The sequence below is a fragment of the Eptesicus fuscus genome, chromosome 23, assembly GCF_027574615.1.
Source record: "Eptesicus fuscus isolate TK198812 chromosome 23, DD_ASM_mEF_20220401, whole genome shotgun sequence".
Taxonomy (NCBI): Eukaryota; Metazoa; Chordata; class Mammalia; order Chiroptera; family Vespertilionidae; genus Eptesicus; species Eptesicus fuscus.
In genome coordinates, this window is record NC_072495.1 from 6,137,376 (window position 1) to 6,157,100 (window position 19,725).

The 19,725-nt window shown below is 42.9% G+C and overlaps 1 protein-coding gene across 1 annotated transcript in view; it reads right to left on the reverse strand.

Moving 5' to 3' along the window:
* Window positions 1-19,725, reverse strand: part of FBXW8 (F-box and WD repeat domain containing 8) — a 113,637-nt gene that overhangs the window by 68,210 nt on the left and 25,702 nt on the right. Inside the window, exons 3-4 of the mRNA XM_054712541.1 lie at window positions 13,245-13,409; window positions 9,502-9,590 (exon numbers count right to left, since the gene is read on the reverse strand). Of these exons, the coding sequence (XP_054568516.1) occupies window positions 9,502-9,590; window positions 13,245-13,409 (254 nt within the window). The remainder of the gene's footprint in view (window positions 1-9,501; window positions 9,591-13,244; window positions 13,410-19,725) is intronic.

Below are 19,725 nucleotides of genomic sequence, written 5' to 3' on the forward strand. Positions count from 1 at the left end.
GTGTTGAGAAGGATTCTGAGCTGTATTCCATCCAGCTCACCAGATCAATAAATGCTATAAAGGGTTATCAATGCCCAGTGTCGGTTTGGGAGGGAGGAGTGGCAGCATACCTACAAGTTATTTGCATCTCTGCCCCATACTAAACTCTACCTAGCCAACTCCTAACCATCCTTCCAGACTCAGCTGAGAAGTCACTTCCCAGGAGAAACCCAGGTGACTCTGAGACTGCAGGTGCCTCTCCCAGCACGAGTTCCGGTGCCCTGCTCATCCCCTACTCTACCATCCCCCACACTGTCTATAGTCCTGTGTCAGGCTGTGAGCAAGGGAGATATCCTTGCCACAAGCAAGAGATGTGTCTGCAGCATTTATCTGTGCTTGTAAATGTTGAATGAAGCCCCTGACTTAAAACTTACACGATGAAGTGATTTAAAGCCTACAGAGCAATTAGGCAGAGGCCCCTAAAAGTACAGCACCCACATCGCAAGAAACATCTATTCCCTTAATGTGTGGAGGTTTTAAGAACTACTCGCATACTCCATCCTTTCGTTAGCAATACCAAAGATTACAAATCAATGAAATCAAGAGTATTTACTGTTTTCTATGAAACATGGCTGTGCTGTATTACGCAATTAACAAAATGAACTCAGTCCCACAGAGCAGTCTTTTTGTGGAAATGCACTCCTACAAACATCAAGTGCAGCTTAAGACGCATCAATTGAAAAATAATGAACATCTTAATGGACCTTACGAGATACATGCACTACACACTTAAAACTGTTTTCCATACATCTTGGTTAATCACAATCAATAGAGCCAGAGTCAATGATGATTATGCGGAGTTATTGTAGCTGTGGCCCTCCCCATTATTCCTTGGAGAACCAGAGATGGATAAATGCAGTCATGAGTTCACCAGTATTTATTAAGGACATTCTGGAGCTCCTTCATTAAGGACATAATAAATGCAATGCTCTCCTCTCGTCTCTTATCAATATCTTACCTCAGACTTATTTACCAGAAGAGCATGTATACCTCACAGCAGAAAATAAATAAATTTAAAAGTATTTTTAAAAAGAGGTCCCTAACGGGTAATGATCAAATTCCTTATGGGAAGCAGCCCAATGCCATAATAAGCAGCAGCACAAAATCAATATAAAATGAGGTTGAAAGGGAAACTGACAAGAGAAAGTTTTGTGTGCATTTTTTTAAAGAAAAAGACAAAGTATGACTTAGTAAGTATAAATATGGGGTGACATTTGCCTAATGCAACTTATCACCAGTCTGTATTTAAAAAACATCTGTTATCTGAAGAGCTGCAAAGTAGTCCTAGGTATTATCCATTTTTTATACCTTGACATTGAAACAGGAACCTTAGGGGGAATATAGGCAGGATTAGGGAATTTTTTAAATTGGGGTCCATGGGAAAACACAGGGCTACAGACTGGGAGAAGGTACATCTCCATAACATAAGGAAGCCAGGTGCAGCTTCATTTCCATAAGACAAGGGAACTGGAAGTAGCCAAAAAAGGTCTATATTTACAAAATAAAGGAGGAGGAAGAAAGCCCAGAAGGAATGGAAGGACTATGAGGGAGGAGGGCCTCAGGAATCACTATAGTAATCACTTCGGAAGGGAATAGTGACCAATCAGAGGGGATATCAGGGCACAGGAACTGCAGCCTTTATAAACCATGGAAACAGGAAGTCCGTGGGACCCTTTCCCCCTCCCCACGTGGAGTCCATTCTGTGGGACTCTTTCCCTCTCCCCACGTGGGAGTCTGTACTTGTTCTTCAATAAATCTCCACCTTTGCTATACTACCCTCTGTCCATGGATTCATTCTTCGATTCCAGCGGACAAAGAATCCGGCTTCCAGTCCAAAAATTCCATATCAACATGAAACTAGTGAGTATTGAATACACCATCCTTGAGGTCTTTGGCTCCTGAATAGAAAATATTTTTAAAATTCAGGGCAAATATACTCTATTTCTGATCAAAGCCATATTTTGGCATGGTACCTGGTCAATACAAAGGCACATTTTTAATTATTGGAATAACTGGAGGAAAAAGTGGCTAAGAATAAGGTTAACATTTTACTGTAAGTGCCACTAGGCAAACTGAACCAACCAGAGATTCAGTGCATATATAAACTAGCTCAAAATTTTGCTTCCTGTCTAGGAAGCCTGGAAACCCTCTCACGTCTGATGTCCAGGTTGTGTGGACAGACAGCTAATAAAAATGAAAGCCGCGACAGCCAGAAGTCACTCAGCTACTTGAGAGAGGTGTGGTGGCACGCTTGCCTCGGAGAGAATGGAGATGGATACAATGCATGAGAGCAAATGGGACAACTGAATATTTTTAGGGAAAGGAGAGAGCTAATCTTTTGCAACATTAAATGATACATTTTTCCCTCTACCCACACTTGGCGGAAGAGAAACATGGACACAGTGAGTCACTGTTCTAGTAAAGGTGGGGACTGGATCCTAAAAAGGCAGACCCTATCAGTGGAAAACCACTTAGGAGTATTGAGAAAAACCTCAATACAAAGACAGTGCCTGACATTTAAAAACCAAAAGTGGGGGAAATGGTCCTATAATGTAAACAGAAAAGTGTGCTTTCTTATGCATTACTGACACACTTCACACTTAGGAATCGTAATAACAGTGAGGAGGGAGTTTATAGCAAAACACCACCACACTCCTGGGCCTCTGATAAAAGCTTTTGATGGGCTAACAGCTTAATGGTTAGCAGAGCAGAGCAGCACAAGGCCTCCAGTGACCCAGGTCTGACTTTCTCCTGTAAGTTTTACCTGAGATGCTCTCCTTCACTAGGTGGCAGCACAGGAAATGTGCTCCTGGCAAATTATACCCAGACCTACATCTCGGGTTCTCTAATGTGACCTCTCTGAACTCATGACATCATCTGTTTTCAACACTCTTCCCTCCCACAGTGCACCTGGGGAGCAAGAGTGGCCTGGGCATCACAGAACAGCGCAGGGATGCTTTCACAGCCTGGTTTCTTCCCTCTTTTTCCTCAGTGATAAACATAATCTGAAAAACATTGTAAAATTCTCAGAGCTGTCGCCACCAAAAACCAAAATAAAACAAAGAAAGAAACAAACAAAAAACACACTTTCTGATCACTTATTATCAACAAACTTTCTAGATAGCATCTCTTTTTGTAAATACAAGGAGCGCACACACTGGACCTCATGATATTTCAGGAGTGATATCAGATCCCAGAGAAAGTGCAGCCAGAGGCTGAACCCCAAGAGAAACAGACAGGTGGCTTATTGTATAGAGATTGGTGGCTTTGCAACACGAAGTTTTCTCAAGTTAAAGAAATAGGAAATTTTAGCTGGAAAATCAAAGTAAAGGCAGTGTCTGAATGACTTAGTCACGGATGAAGGAACCTCACTTACCTAACAACAAAGAAAACAATTGGCTCAGGCATTTTCTGGGAATGTGCTAAGGGGCCAAATGAGAGCACAGAAAGGCCAGAGGAAGGACAGGGCAGGAGGCAGGCGGGTCAAAGATGCAGTGAGGAAGCTCAGAGAGTGGAGGGTCTCAGACACATGAGGAGTTTTCCTTCCATCCGCACATCCCCCCAAGTTTCCTGGGTGCCGAGATTGGTGTTAGGGCCTGAGGATACACATCAATTCATCGTCTCCACATATTAAGAGGGATCCAGTCAACAAGATCAAACATTACCAAGAGGCCGAAGGGGATGGGGCAAAAAAAGGTCATTGGTTTGCGACCACTGGGACCTGTGAGAGTGCAGCTCAGTGGAGGGCTGGAAAGGAAGCCAGCTGAGGAGGCTAAGATGTGGGTAGTGAACAAGGGGGCGCACTCTGACTATGTATGGTATTCACAGAAAGCAGGTTTACTCCAGAGAGCAGGCTTGAGGGGTGGTTTAGACGGCAAGCAAAAAGTTGAAAGAAGTTGAAGGTTATGAGGCGATTTAAAATAATTTAACCTAGAAAGTCTAAAAATTCACTCTTCTAAATCTATCGACTCTACTTATGGGACTCTAGCCTAGGAAAACAATTAGACTAGGGGAGGGTAATGGGAGAACTTGAACTCTTTAGTCTACACACTTCTATGGGATTCAAAGTTTCTATAATAAGCATGTGTTTTATAGTTTTTAAATAAGATTTACAGTACTAAAAAGGGAAAAATCTGCAAACCTGTATACAGAAAATATTCACACTGTACAATAACAAAACACATGAAATGACTTTAATGTCTAGTACTAGGGAAATGAGTAAGAAAATTAGGATATAATTGTATCCTAGGAGCTTCTGCAACAAATCAAAGAAAGTAATGAAATGTATATAATAACATGGAAAAAACGTCATCAGTTTAGTGAGGGGGGAAGGCCAAAGTGTAATGTAGGCTATGATTATATTATGTAAAAATATGTATTTTAAAAATCTATTGAAAAATATACACACATCAAAAACCACAACCCGAGTTGTGTTAGCATGCAAAGATTCAGATGGCTTTCTTCTCCACTTTCTAACAGTTTTACAAAAACACCATGGCTTTATTGCTGCTTTTATTTTTAACAGAAAAGAAAGATGCATGCCACAAAGGAAAACAAAAGTGATACTATAACAGACAAGCAGTCAGAATGGCAAAGGAGGGCTGGCCAAGGCAGCCCGATGCGGGCTCTCCGTGTGGACTCTACAGAGGGACGGCACAGTGGTCCAGGCTCGCGTGCCAATCCTGGCTCATCGGACCTCTCTGGACCAGTTATCTCACACAAAATGAGTGTTTGGGAATAGACAATCTCTAAAGTGCCTTCCAGGTTTAAAATCGTATGATTCGCCCTAGCCAGTTTGGCTCAGTGGATAGAGCGTCGGCCTGCGGACTAAAGGGTCCTGGGTTCGATTCCAGTCGAGGACACATGCCCGGGTTGCAGGCTCGATCCCCAGTGTGGGGCGTGCTGGAGGCAGCCGATCAATGATTCTCTCTCATCACTGATGTTTCTATCTCTCTCTTCCTTTCCGACATCAATAAAAGTATATTTAAAATGAATGACTAAATAAATAATAAATAAAATCCTATGATTCTAAGTTGCAAAAACTAAGGAATCAAATCAGAGAACAGACAAGAGAAATTAGGAATTTCTCCAGTTTTCTTACATAATGTAAAATATAGGTGGGGGGAGAGACAGCCTATATATTACATTTTAATGCTAACTTCAGACAAAATGATGTGTAGGTACTATGGACATTAATGAAATATTACATGCCACCTCCAGTTTTAAAAGATGCTTATAAACTGGAAAGAAAATACATGGCTGTAAAGTTAAAATAACAATATAAAACAAAAGCGTTTTGGGGAAACCGTGAGGCCACAGGATTAGCTGCCCCATCAGCTGTAGCTCGTCACTTCCCTGGGAGATGGGAAGGGTAGATGTTGGTGTGGGGGTGTAGGGGTTCACAGGCTAGAGTGCTATGGACATCTATGGGGGGGAACAAGACTCGAGTTGGGCTTTAAAGAATGGGGACTGGGTTTCTTTTGGGGGTGATGAAAATGTTCATCACAGGTAATGGTGGATGGTTGCACAACCTTGTAAATAAACCAAAATCACTGACATACCATTTTAAAGGGTGAATTTTATGGTATGTAAATTACATTTCCATTTTTAAAAAGATGTGGTCAGAGGTAACTAATTAGAACAGTGTAGAAAAATCCAAAGGTACACTGAGGAGAATAATGAGGAGAAAGGTGGATTGGACACAAATTTCAAAGGACTTAGAACATTAGTGATGAGGAAAATAAGACATTTGGTGTGTGTGTGGGGGGGGGAGGGGTGCTAGCAGCCTGACTCTGTATCCCTAATGAACATTCCTGTTAGCCTATAGTCTAGCCCAGTGGTTCTCAACCTTTCTAATGCCGCGACCCTTTAATACAGTTCCTCATGTTGTGGTGACCCCCAACCATAAAATTATTTTCGTTGCTACTTCATAACTGTGATTTTGCTACTGTTAATGAATCGTAATGTAAATATCTGTGTTTTCCAATGGTCTCAGGCGACCCTGCTAGCGGTTCTCAACCTGTGGGTCGCAACCCCTTTCACAGGGGTCGCCTAAGACGATCAGAAAACACAGATATTTACATTATGATTCATAACAGTAGCAAAATTACAGTTATGAAGTAGCAACGAAAATAATTTTATGGTTGGGGGTCACCACAACATGAGGAACTGTATTAAAGGGTCGCGGCATTAGCAAGGTTGAGAATCACTGGTCTAGTCACTGCCCATTCCTTAATTATCTGGTCTTGCAAGACCTGTTTACCTAAATACTCCCATTTTACAGAGGGCATAAACCATGAACAATACTGGAGGGGGTTATCAGTGCTGGCACCAGGCCAGGCCTTTAGGTGTGGTCTCACGGCCCCCATCCCAACACACGGGGCTTTTTGCAAAGCCCGCGGAAGGTCCGGAAGTCTGATCCATATATAGGGGACAAAGAAACAAAAGGGTATAAAGGGAGAGCTTCTTGAGTCACTGTACTAGTACATGTGAAACATCTGAAAATAAATGGGTTTTTCCTGTATCTCCGGGTACTCCTGCGTATTTTTCGGTCGCCTGGTAAATTCTGTAACAGTAGGAAAAGATAATAGAAATGATCATCCATGAGACAGTAAGGGAAGCAAAGACTGATGGACCAATATGTGAAAGATCTAAGCTTTGAGAATTATGTGTTTCCTCCGCTGGAAAAATAAGCCTCGAGTAAGCAGGGCCAGGTCCTGTTTGCCTGCTATGTACCTGAGTGTCTCAGATGAGCGTATGAGTGAATGAGCCTTTGACGGTTACTCTGGGTCTATGTGAAAAGAAGAATAAAGATTGGATAACTGTAAGTTTAACGTAATAAAAATTAGTGTAGGCCTGAACAATGTGACTGCACACCAGGAACATTGACACACAGGATTGAAAAGATGGAAAGAAGCAAGAGACTTTCCAAGAGTCTTTGCTCTCTATCAATTATATGAAATATATTTAGTAGGTTTACAGGCAAATATGTTACACAGTTTAGCTCTAGCTATACAAACTAAATTCTACTTGTGTGAAAAGAGAGAGGGAAAAGAAGGGGGGAAATATAAGCAAGATAAGCAGAAGAGAAAGAAATGATGAGGTGGACACTGTCTCTTTAAGAAGCTCCTTGGAGATACATAACTGTAGAAAGCCTGGTGAATACAACATTGATTGGGAATGAGGTAACCACAAACACCGCTGTCTCAAATGAAAAGGGATTCAAGACCTGACCCAGAAAACAAGCATCGTAACCACCAGATAAAATTTTAATGATAAACACAAGATGCTCTACACACAAGCAAGATATGAAGTATCTGATGCGAGGCCATAAACGTAAGGTTCTCTTAGAAAGAGGAGCTGTGAGGAGCCTCTTTGACCCACAGATCAAGTTTCATCTTATCGATTCACAAACTCTGCCATCGCTTTGCTTTGTGCTGTAGAATCTGCAATGTTGAGCGGGCCTCCAGGGAACACAGAGGCAGGAAAAAAGGACTGGCACTGGCCGGCCTTTGTGAGGTCCATGTCCAGATAAGAAATTCACAATTGGCTTTTGAGATTAAAGTCTCCTTTATTTCTAATTTCTTTTATGACTCTCTCAGTCCAATCTCCACATTCTGTCCTCAAAGGTCTCTGACACTAGGAGACCCCTTCAAGCTAGAATGACAGAAGTCCCTTTTGAGTTAACACGGAACCTAGAATTGGTGGGAGGAAAGGACCTTCTGTATCAGAAGCTGTTGGGCCCACACTTGAGCAGTGGGGGCAGAAGTCCAAAGCTGCACTGGATGGATAAAGTCTAGATTCCTGGTCCGTTAATCTTTCTAGAATAATCCTATATAATAAAAGGGTAATATGCAAATTGACCCTAATGACAGCATAACCAGAACGACCACGTGACCAGTCACTATGAGGTGCACTGACCACCTCTTGGTTCCTTTCCCCGGCTGGCAGGCTCCAATCGCCCGATGGCAAACAGGGAACCGGGGGTTGGGGGGCGGGAGCGGGGCGGTAGGGCCTGCTGTGGGCAGCTGGGGAAGATGGCCCTGATTGGAGGCCAGGCCTAGGGACCATACCCATGCACGAATTTCGTGTGCCGGGCCTCTAGTAGTACTATAGTGCTCTGAGGAAGTCCACTGACCTCTAAATTGTGGCCAGCAAAACAAAAGCTAAGGGAAAGTGTTCCTCTATGCTGTACACCTGAAATTAATACAAATCACATTGAATGTAAACTGTAATGGGGGAAAAAAATGTTTTTAATTACACTTACAAAAAAATTAAAATACTGGTAAAATAAAACAAAACTAAAAAACAGCCGAAACCGGTTTGGCTCAGTGGATAGATCGTCGGCCTGTGGACTCAAGGGTCCCAGGTTCGATTCTGGTCAAGGGCATGTACCTTGGTTGCGGGGCACATCCCCAGTAGGGGGTGTGCAAGAGGCAGCTGATCAATGTTTCTCTCTCATCGATGTTTCTAACTCTCTATCCCTCTCTCTTCCTCTCTGTAAAAAATCAATAAAATATATTTTAAAAAATAAAAATAAAAAAAATAAGGGTTCCCCATAGGCATATCTTGTTTAAAGCAAAAAGATGTTTTCATAGGCATTGCATGCCACAAAATATTAAAATAATGTGACTGCAATTTCAATTCAAGTGGTGCTCTTTAAGGAATGCTTCTTAAGGAGAGATTTTTCTTGAAAGAAAAACTTGACTACTACTAAGTTGTCAAGGCCAAGGTTTGTTTTTGTTTTCTGGCAGGTAGGCGCCTCTCCTGGGTGGCTCACGCCTAAGCCAATCCAGACTGAGAAGTTTCAATGTCCTGGTTTCTATAGCACTAAGTATACAGTGTGAGAATCTAGTTCAAAATATCTTCATCCGAAAAAGAAAATTGAGCTTCTCATTATACATTAACGAAATACATAAACACATCTCTGTAGTAAAATATGAAGAATTCATGAAAGTGGTTTTTAGAACAGAAGCCAAAGGAATCTACAGAAGCTAAAATTAAATTTCTTGGCCACAGAGACAAATAAAAAGCGAATAGGCACTGTGTGGTGGGGAAGGGAGACTGTGTGTGGCCACAGCCCTTCCTCAGTAATAAAAGCTTCAGAACAAGAGCACAAGAGCAGGGCCTCGTTGTGCCAACACGTATTATTCTTGCTTGACTTTTTTATGTCTTCATAAAATACAAACTGTTTGCCTTAATGAAAATCTAACATAACATGCCACAAGAGTGGTTTTAAAGCTAGGAAAGACATATTGAGACAGATCTGCTCTGTACCCTTCGCTTCTCACCACTAACTTCAGAGTCCTCCAATCCCGGAGAATGGAGTCCTCCAAACATGAGCCATCTATACGAAAGCATGTGCTCCCCAGGGAGGACAATGTCACTGGGACTTAGAGGGGGTACACGAAAACCTAAAAGACCTTAAGATACAGTGTTAAGTGAAAAACTGTCCTCGCTTACCCAGCAATGACCACACCGTCGTGAGAGTGCACGTCACATAAAACAGCATCAGGAATGTGTTCCAGCTCACTCACGGCTCCCTTGCGATTCTGCATAAGGAAAAGGGTGTGCAGGGTCTGTTATTCTGTGGATAGCGGACACAAAGCATGTCCCTTTCACCTACGCTCCCCAGTGACTTTTTACAGCATGTACTGTGTTCAAAGTTATCTGGACATTCAAAAGGACCAAGATGACAGCCAGTATGTTAAGCTGTTAGCATTTACAAGTTAACACACACACACACACACACACACACACACACACACGCAATGAACTAGAGGGGGTGTGGGATGTTGCCCCGTCATCCTCAAGGGGATATGAAGGAAATATGTGATCACAAATAACTATAATCCAGAGAAGGCTGAATGTGGCAAGTCTCAAGAAATTATATAAAGTGTATTAAAAAGTTCCGCTCAGAGGAGAGAAAGTATTTAAGGATATTTTACCTGTTAACAACACTTATAAACAACCTGCTGAATAAAATGAAAAAGTATACACAAAGAGAAAAAATCAGGATGGGGAAAGGAAGAAAGACATTGTTCCTGACTGAGAGGTCAGAGGCTCATGGGACAGTATTTAAAGGAAACCTTTAGACCCATAACACTGGCTGCTCCTAAGGAAGGAACCGGGTGGTAGGTGGAGAGAGGCGAAAAAAAGATGTCTCTTTCACTGTATGTCCCTTTCTGACTTAAATTATTTGTACCATGGCAATCATTATCAATCCAAATATACACATTATTATTTTAAAAATAAAAATAAAGGGAATTTAAAGGAATATAAAGTACTTACATGTGAGATGTTGGGAAGAGTAGAATAGTTAAGCCAAAAGTAAGCATGAATAAAGGTATTCAAGAACATTCAAGTAACCATAATTTCAGTTTTGCTGGACTGGACCAAGGATAGAAATAGTGTGTTAAGTGCTAAGCCCAGTTGTTAGCATACAGCAAGTGTTCAATAAATGGTAGCTCTTACTACTACTTATATTATTGGGAGACAGCTGATGACATTCATCTCATTAAAAACATTTAAATGGCTATATTCCAGGCACTGTGTAATATAACCTGCATGATGATGTCCCTTGAAGACCAAGTCCAAGGCTAAGCAACAAAACTGGCACATCCAAGTAGAGCTGTCCTGCTAGTGGACACATGGGGATGCGAGGGAAGGACTTGAGACTCATCTGTGTGAGGGCCATGAACAAAATCACAAGAATAGCAAAGCTCTTTTGAGGGATGAGGTAGTGAAAGAAAAGGAGAGGGCCTGAGATCAAAACCTGTGTGCTTATGGCATTTACTAATGTCTGCCACCTGTGCCCCACCCCATGGGCTGCAACCTCACACTGGTATTCTGGTCTTAGAGAAATCCTAGAGGCCAGAGTGAGAAGAGTTACTGCAAAAACCAGGAAGAGGAATACTACAGCCACCATAACCAGCTTATCAAATCATTTCCCCGATGGCTCTGAATTGCACGTCCAAGTAAGTTCATGCAGCTACCATGTAGAAATATCTGAGAACCTTGGGATCCGTTCTCAGGTTCCCCAGGCACTGACCTAGGAGATACCAAATCAAACCACCTGCTCAACCCATCCTGAAGTCAACCATGAATAGCACCAAACCACAGGATCTTCATGCAAAGGCCTGTGAGCTTCTCCAGCCAACGCTCACTGAGCACTGGATGTGAGCCACGCTCTGCAGGAGCGTTAGATACATCATTAGACAGTCCTCCTCCCACACCCTTTGAGCAGGGCTACTCCGAGCCCCACTTCAGATAAGAAAACAAAGGCACACAAAGGTAAAGCAACTTGCTCTAACACTACCTTTCATGTTTTGATAGGACTTTCTTTCATTCTAGAATCACAATGAGAATCCCATCACTACAGCGAATATTTATCATTTGATATTTCACTCATGTAGTCCTCATTGGTAATACTGTCAGAAAAATGGGTCCAAGACACTCCAAAGAGAAGCCTCCCTCACATGCTGCCTGCAGTTAAGAATCCAGCTCATCCAAAAGACAACCATTTATTGAGCACTTACCAGAGGGCTTTGTGCTCGTACGAGAAAAACAACAGGTAGACGCTCAGTTAAGCTGCATGGGACTGGTATACTGTTACTGAGTGCCAGATGCTATGAGGTGGGTCTTTACTAGATCTTCACTTCTGCCACCTCTGGCCTGAATGGGAAGCTGTACTGCCTCCCCTCTTGCTTTTTCTAATACCAAAGAGGAAACAGAGAACGTAGCTGCTGCTTTCTCTCTCAGGGGCTGACACCTCTAAATGGGAGCCAGGCACACAGAGTATCTGCAGCTCTCACACTCACAAATCTCAAAAGTATCCCTTCTTCCCAGACAGAAAGGTCCTAGTTAATGCCCAACTCTCAAGCTTTCATTAAATTACAGTGCCTCCTACCAGGGGTAGACCCTCTACTTTCTGCCCGCCCCACCCCCCCATGCCTGTCTAAGCAGCTTTGTCTCTCATGTATGCCTCTCACAGACCTTACTCAAGCACACAGGCAAGAGGACTACGGGTCCCTCCACATGAGTTCATTATCTGGGGAGGATGCAAACCGTGGGCCAGTGTGGTTATTTAGTAGTGGTGTCCTCATGGCCTAAGGAAGGACAGCTATGCTAACTCTCCTCAGAAAGGTGGTTCTCAACCAGGAGCGATTTTGCCTCCTGGGGACATGTGAAGATATTTGAAGACATTTTTGGTTGTCACAGCTGGGGGGGGGGGGGTAAGGGGGGCAGGAGAAATGCTATTGTGCATCTACCAGGTAGAGACTACAGGTGCTGGTCAACATCCTACAGCGACAAGACAGCCCTCACCACAAGAACTATCCAGCCCAGTGTGACCAGTGCTGCGTGGAGAAGCCCTGACTCAGAGAACCACTGCTCTTATTCACTTGGCTAGAAACTGTATGAGGCTGCCTGGATCAAGAGCATCGGTCACTAATCAGGTTATGAGGTGACTGGGGACAGACATGCACACAGGCAATATGTCACCATCAGTAACGAGCAAAGGCTTGTTAATCTCAGAGTCCATTAGGATTGACCTTTAAGGGAGAGGAAGGGGCATGGTTCTGTCCCCTCCACACAACTGACTACTCAGCTACCCAGGTGGGCAGAGACAACCACCACATTGCTGTCTCGTCGTGCCTCAAGCAGCTTTAGGCAACACTGCTCTTGACAGTTATTCCTCAGAAACGCTTCACTCTGAACATTCTTAGCTGTGATCTAATATTTCTGTAGAGATTTCGAAGTGATAAATGTGATGGAAGTAAGCCAATAGGTTATGTGAGGGAAGAGAAGACAGTGCTTAGAGACGTTTAATAATCTCCCTCTTACATTTCCTGGAAATAGCTCCTCTTTTGTATTCAGGTGCTGCCTTTGCTTTCTTGGTCCTTCCAGAGAGATGGTGAAAGTGAAGGGGGCTGAGCACTACACCCCCGACCCTACCCGGCCTCTCTCTCGCCCTTCCTGTCCTTATGCTCCCAAATAGTGTGGCTGGAAATGGGGGTAGAGACTCCAGTGGCGAACAAAATGGGCAACAAGTCACCAATAGCAGAAGATGCGTTCACCATCATTCTCTCCTTGCTTCTGGCAGTTAACTCAGGCTGTAATTAGAAGGACTCGGTGATTAATCCCGGGCTTGGATTCCCAAGTCCTTGTAAGCTATTCTTCTACAGGTAATACTGGCCACTGCCTACCTTCCAGTTGGTTCTTAACATGTGCTCCTTGGCTCGGCACTCCTGGAAGATGAGCTTCCAGCAAGAATAATCGGAGATGCTGCTCTCGGGAAGGTGCCCTTCCTGCTGGCACAGCCGGTACCAGAGCACTTCATCTTCTGCAATCACCTTCCACGTCTTGCTCACCTAAAGCAGCAGAAGTGACACAAATGTCAAACCCTGCAATTAGAGAAGCCCCTTGTCATCCAAAAATCAATCAACACCTTTATTATTGCCCTGGGTTTATGGCAGTATAAAATGTCTCATTAACAAAACACTCCGAGGTGAAAAAAAAAAACCAGCAACACAAAAAAACAAGCAAATGTTTCCAGTTTTATCTTTCAAGATTTCAAAATTGTATTATCATCCAATATCACATTTTCGACTACTTGGTTAAAGTATTATATAAGAGGAAAAATACATAAAAGGCAAAAACTACACGCTGTTAACATGTTAATAGATGTACAGTCACATACAGTTTTTCAGAACAGAATCGCTTTATTTTTTTACCAATAGGCACTTGTATTTCCGCCTTATAGAGCTGGAGACCGATGGCCTCTGAAGTGTAAGCAGTAATAAAGTAAATATCCATAACTCAAAACTTCTCCTCCTCTGAGAATTTCAAATTTATGTTATGTGTGAAAACTTAGATTTTAAATGTGTACCTTAAAAAATATTTAACAGAAAACTCAAGCTGTTAACCAGATCTGATATAGAGAAATTAATGTTATGTCTGGACTGAATTTCAAATCCCAACAGTATCCAGAGGAAATGGCCGTTTTAGCTATTAGTGCTCTGCCTTCCAACCCCAACTGAGGGGAACGATGAAGTTATTTCACCACCGGATAACGCACAAAGTGGGGCCAGACTGCAAAAGATGAACTCCACTGGCAAGACGAGAAACGGATCCAGTGGATAACGTGATCTTGGATCTGCTAGACATTCTGCTTACAGCCCATCTGACTCACTTCTAGTCAAGTAAGAGTTGTGACCAGTGGTTTACAGTAACCTGTGCTCCTTAACACTCCCCTGGGGCCATTTCAAGACATCAAATACACAGACAAGAAGAAAGGACATGAGACAGAAGGAGGCGAGCACGCAGCCCGTGCATGGCACACCACACTGCAAAGGAGGCCTCGCTTAACAAAGAACTGGTGGGGAGTTAACTTTTGGAATTGCAGAATCAAGATTTCCGAAAATCTGCTACCCCGTAAAAGCAAGAAGAATGCTGCCAAAAAGTGTCAAAATCGAGTTTTTCATTACTCTGTAAATTAACTGTAGGCTTGCAACATTTTGAGGAGCATTTATTCAGAAAAACGGCTGAATCTTGGTAAGAAGCGTAACTTCTGTTTTGTTTTACCTTATGCTAATCCCATCCTCCTTCAGCTCCATGGTAGCCTTGAAAACTAACAGCCTTGCAACCAGAGTAGCTGTAAAAACCAGCAGCCTTGCAGCCACTGGAAGGGCCAGATGGATTTACAGGTCCTCAAAGGTGCCACCCCCCAGAGAACTGTCACCATTTGACCTGTGTGGCAGCTTGCTTAAAGCTCTATTCTGAAGGACTGTCTTTCTCTGACCTGACTCAGAGCACTCTATCCTATCTCCAGGGCATTTGTCAAAAACAACAGGGACAACTGTTGAACACTGCAGCTGCCTAAGGCAGAATTAACACCAATCCTTTACAAACTCTTCTAAAAAACAGAAGAAGGAACAGTTTCCAACTTATTCTAGGAGGCCAGTATTACCCTGATACCAAAACCAGACAAACACATCACAAGCAATCTATAAACCAATATTCCTTATGAATATACACAAAAATCTTCAAAAAATACTAGCAAACTGAATCCAGCAATATATGAAAAGGATTGTATGCCATGACTAAATGGAATCTCTCCCAGCATGCAAGGTTGGTTTAACATATAAAAATCAATATAATATATCATACTACTAGAATAAAAGACATAAGTCACATGAAATTCTCATAAATTTTTCTTTAAAACTATAAAAATTTAAAAACCAGTAAGGGAGTTCTTTATATTCAAAATGAATGTGCACTGCACCAAAAAAAATCATAGCATGGCAAAGTTCCTTTACATAATAACTTCCCCAAGGAGACATAAAGTGATAGGGATATATATGTATATATGTTTGATAACATTTTCAGAAACATGTCTTGATGCTTGCCTCCATTATCCAAGAAGCAGCATGATATAATAGGAAACTAGTTACAATTGTGGGGGGAAACCCAGATTCTAGTGCCAGGTCTTTCACTAACTAGCTGTGCTGCAATGAGAAAGTTACTAGTCGTCCCTGCACCTCTTTCTTCCACTGTGAAACGGCAAGGTAGGTGGGTGGGGGAGTGGTGTCAGACCCTAAAATGCCCCTTACAACACTAAATTCTATGACCAGGGACCTTTATTTCCTCATCTTTAAAATGTGAATAATCATACACCATCACCAACAGAACTGTTGTGGATCTCAATAAAAGAGCTCACAGAAAAGTACTCTATAAATGCAATTCTTTCTACATATGCCGTATACTAGTACAGATCATGACCGAGAGCATTACAGGTCACACACAAATACCTTATTATGAAACTATGCTGCTCCAAATATTACTTTAAATAAGGAAGCCATTAGCTTCTTTGTATTTTTAATAAAGAACTTTCATTAGATCTATAGTGGGTTTCTACTTGCTCCATGGCAGCAGAAGCTAAAACTTACAAAGTGAAAGTTAATCAGAAACCAAGAACTCAGCTTGTTTGTCTCAAAATTTCTGATTTTCAGCACAAGCAAACTACATTAAAAAGAATTATTACAATACCTTATTCAACAAAAAGTATGTCAAAGCAATATTGACCAACAGAGCACTCTGATGGTACATTCAAGTTCTGGCTTCCTTAATTACGTTTCTGCAGTACATGAGAGCATGCAAGTTCTAGGTGTGATGGTCACATCACCTAAGCTACCTTCTCTGTAGGCATGGACACTGTGCATGCAATTCACAATATCAGATGTTAGACCAGGTAGCATAAAGAAGTGCAAAGCTTCTGTCATTTTTCTGAACCAAAGTGTTACACTGTAATGCTGAAGGTGTCACAATGGCTCAAGTCTTCAATGGTTTAGAAACTAAAAAAGTACCAGGAGTCTTAGAGATCAACTAGGCACATCTCCCCATCACAGGAAGGCTCCTCAGAGCATCCCTAGCCAGCAGAAGGCTTTTGGTGAAGAGCTGACCTCCCCAATCAGTCTGATTCACTGCACGGCAACTCTATTAAAAAGTACTTCCTTCCATGGTTAGAAAACAGATTCCACCACCCTAGCTGGTTGTTCAGTGGTTAGAGCACTGGCCCAAGGAGGGTTGTGGATTCGATTCCAGTCAAGGGCAAGTGCTTCAGTTGCAGGCTCGATCCCAGGCCCCGGTCAGGGTGCCTGTGGGCACCAATCGATGTGTCTCTCTCACATCAATGTTCTCTGTCTCTCCCCCTCCCTTCCACTCTCCCAAAATCAACAGAAAAAATATCCTCGGTTGAGGATTAACCAAAAAGAAAACAGATTCCACCTATGGCCCTGATTTTTTCCCTTTTGAGAAAATAAATCTATTCCCTCTTCCACGTGGCAGTTCTTCAAATGGCTGAACATACCCAACGCATTTCCCCTTAGTCATTTCTTCTTTGGTCTAAATACTACCCATTTCCTCCAACTAATTATCATACCACTAGTTCTCATACCCATTATTTCTGAATATTTCTGCATCTACAGTGTCCCTCTTCAAATGTGGTAATCAGGGCTCAACAATACCCCATATATGGACTGTCAAGTGCCATGAACAAAAGGATTTTATCAGATTTGCTACTTCATTTGTAGCTGTAATCATACACCATCACCAACAGAACTGTTGTGGCTTTCAATCAAAGAGCTCGCAGAAAAGTACTCATCATCCTGGCTACGGAACTAATGGTCCACCAAATCTTCTGGAGTCTGTTTTATTAAATATTGAAGGCAAACAAAAAGGTATCAAGAATATTACAGCCGAAACCGGTTTGGCTCAGTGGATAGAGCGTCGGCCTGCAGACTCAAGGGTCCCAGGTTCAATTCCGGTCAAGGGCATGTACCTTGGTTGCGGGCACATCCCCAGTAGGGGGTGTGCAAGAGGCAGCTGATCGATGTTTCTCTCTCATCGATGTTTCTAACTCTCTATCCCTCTCTCTTCCTCTCTGTAAAAAATCAGTAAAAATATATTTTTAAAAAAAAAGTTTAAAAAAAAAAGAATATTACAAACACCCATGGACTCACCACCCCACTTAAATAAAATCCTATCTAATAAAAGAGTAATATGCAAATTGACCATCACTCCAAACACAAGATGGCTGCCCCCATGTGGTCAAAGATGGCTGCCCCCATGTGGACACAAGATGGCCACCACAAGATGGCCAGCAAGGGAGGGAAGTTGGGAGGGACTAGGCCTGCAAGGGAGGGCAGTTGGGGGTGATCAAGCCTGCAGGGGAGGGCAGTTAGGGGTGACCAAGGCCTTCAGGGGAAGGCAGTTAGGGGCAATCAGGCTGGCAGGGGAGCAGTTAGGCATCAATCAGGCTGGCAGCAGAGTGGTTAGGGCAGTGATGGCGAACCTATGACACGCGTGTCAGCACTGACATGCGTAGCCATTTCTGATGATGAAACATTTGCGAAATAATGTTTTTTCCTCAAAGTGACACACTACCCGAGTTATGCTCAGTTTTTTGGCGAAGTTTGACACACCAAGCTCAAAAGGTTGCCCATCACTGGGTTAGGGGGTGGTCAGGCTGGCAGGCAGAAGTGGTTAGGGGCAATCAGGAGGGCAAGCAGGCAAACAGTTGGGAGCCAGCAGTCCTGGATTGTGAGAAGGATGTCCAACTGCCTGTTTAGGCCAAATCCTACCGGGATTGGACCTAAACGGGCAGTCAGACATCCCTCGATGGGTCCCAGATTGGAGAGGGTGCAGGTTGGGCTGAGGGACACACATCCCCATGCACAAATTTCGTGCACCGGGCCTCTAGTATTACTAATAAGCTTTAAAACTCCTATACAACTCTCAGTGTCCACATCCTCTTCCCTCCAATGGCAATCTCAACTTGGTGTTTATCATTCTTCAGTCTTTTATTTTTTTAAAATATATTTTTATTTTTTTTTAATATCTTTTATTGATTTTTTACAGAGAGGACGGGAGAGGGATAAAAGTTAGAAACTTCGATGAGAGAAACATTGATTAGCTGCCTCCTGCACACCCACTACTGGGGATGTGCCTGCAACCAAGGTACATGCCCTTGACCAGAATCGAACCTGGGACCCTTTAGTCTGCAGGCCGACGCTCTATCCCCTGAGCCAAACCGGTTAGGGCTTAATATATTTTTATTGATTTCAGAGAGGAAGGTAGAGGGAGAAATAAGATAGAAACATCAATGAGAGAGAATCATTGACCAGCTGCCTCCTGCACACACCCCTTAGGGATCGAGCCCACAACCTGGGCATGTGCCCTTGACCAGAATCGAGCCTGGGACCCTTCAATCCACAGGCCAACGCTCTATCCACTGAGCCAAACCGGCTAGGGCCTTCAGAGTCTTTTATAACACAAATTGCAGTTAAAGAAAAATGTCCACATGTCTTACTTCCACAATATTTATTTTATTTTGTTAATCCTCACCTGAGGATATTTTTCCATTGACTTTTAGAGAAAGTAGAAGGGAAGGGGGAAGACAGAGAGAAACATCGATGTGAGAGACACACATTGACTGGTTGCCTCCCATACACGTCCTGACCGGGGCTGGGATCGAGCTTGCAACCCAGGTTCATGCCCTTGACCAGAATCAAATCCGGAACTCATCAGTCCACAGGCTGACGCTCTATCCACTGAGCCAAACAGGCTAGAACTCCACAATATTTTTTAAATGTAAATTATTAGTTTAATGAACTTTCTATCCATTTTAAATCTCAGCTCATTGCACACAAACCCCCACCCAGCATTTATATCATCTTTGCATCTCAATTCTGTCATCATCTGCATTAGCTACTTCTCCCATACATAGATCATTTGCAAAATACGGTCTGTGGGACTTCATGTCTTAATTATTAAAAAAAAAAAAAAAAAGTTAACCAGGATGGGACCGAGGACAGAGCCTGTGGCAAACCACTGTAGCACTCCCCCCAGGCAGACATGGATCCATTAAGCAGCCCACCCTGGGTCTGGCCACAGCATCAGTTACAAATCCACTTAACCACATTGTCATCCCACACTTCTCCATCCTCGCCATAACGGCGTCAGGGAAACAAACCCTCATCTGATCACAAGTGATCAGGCAATAAAGAACAGGATAATAACTCAGTAACACTGGAGTTCCAGTTTTCACTAGACAGAACACCACGGTTTTATTTTTGGCATGTTTGGTCCACAGCTGAGCCTATCCATGACACTGGGTGGTGTCTGTCC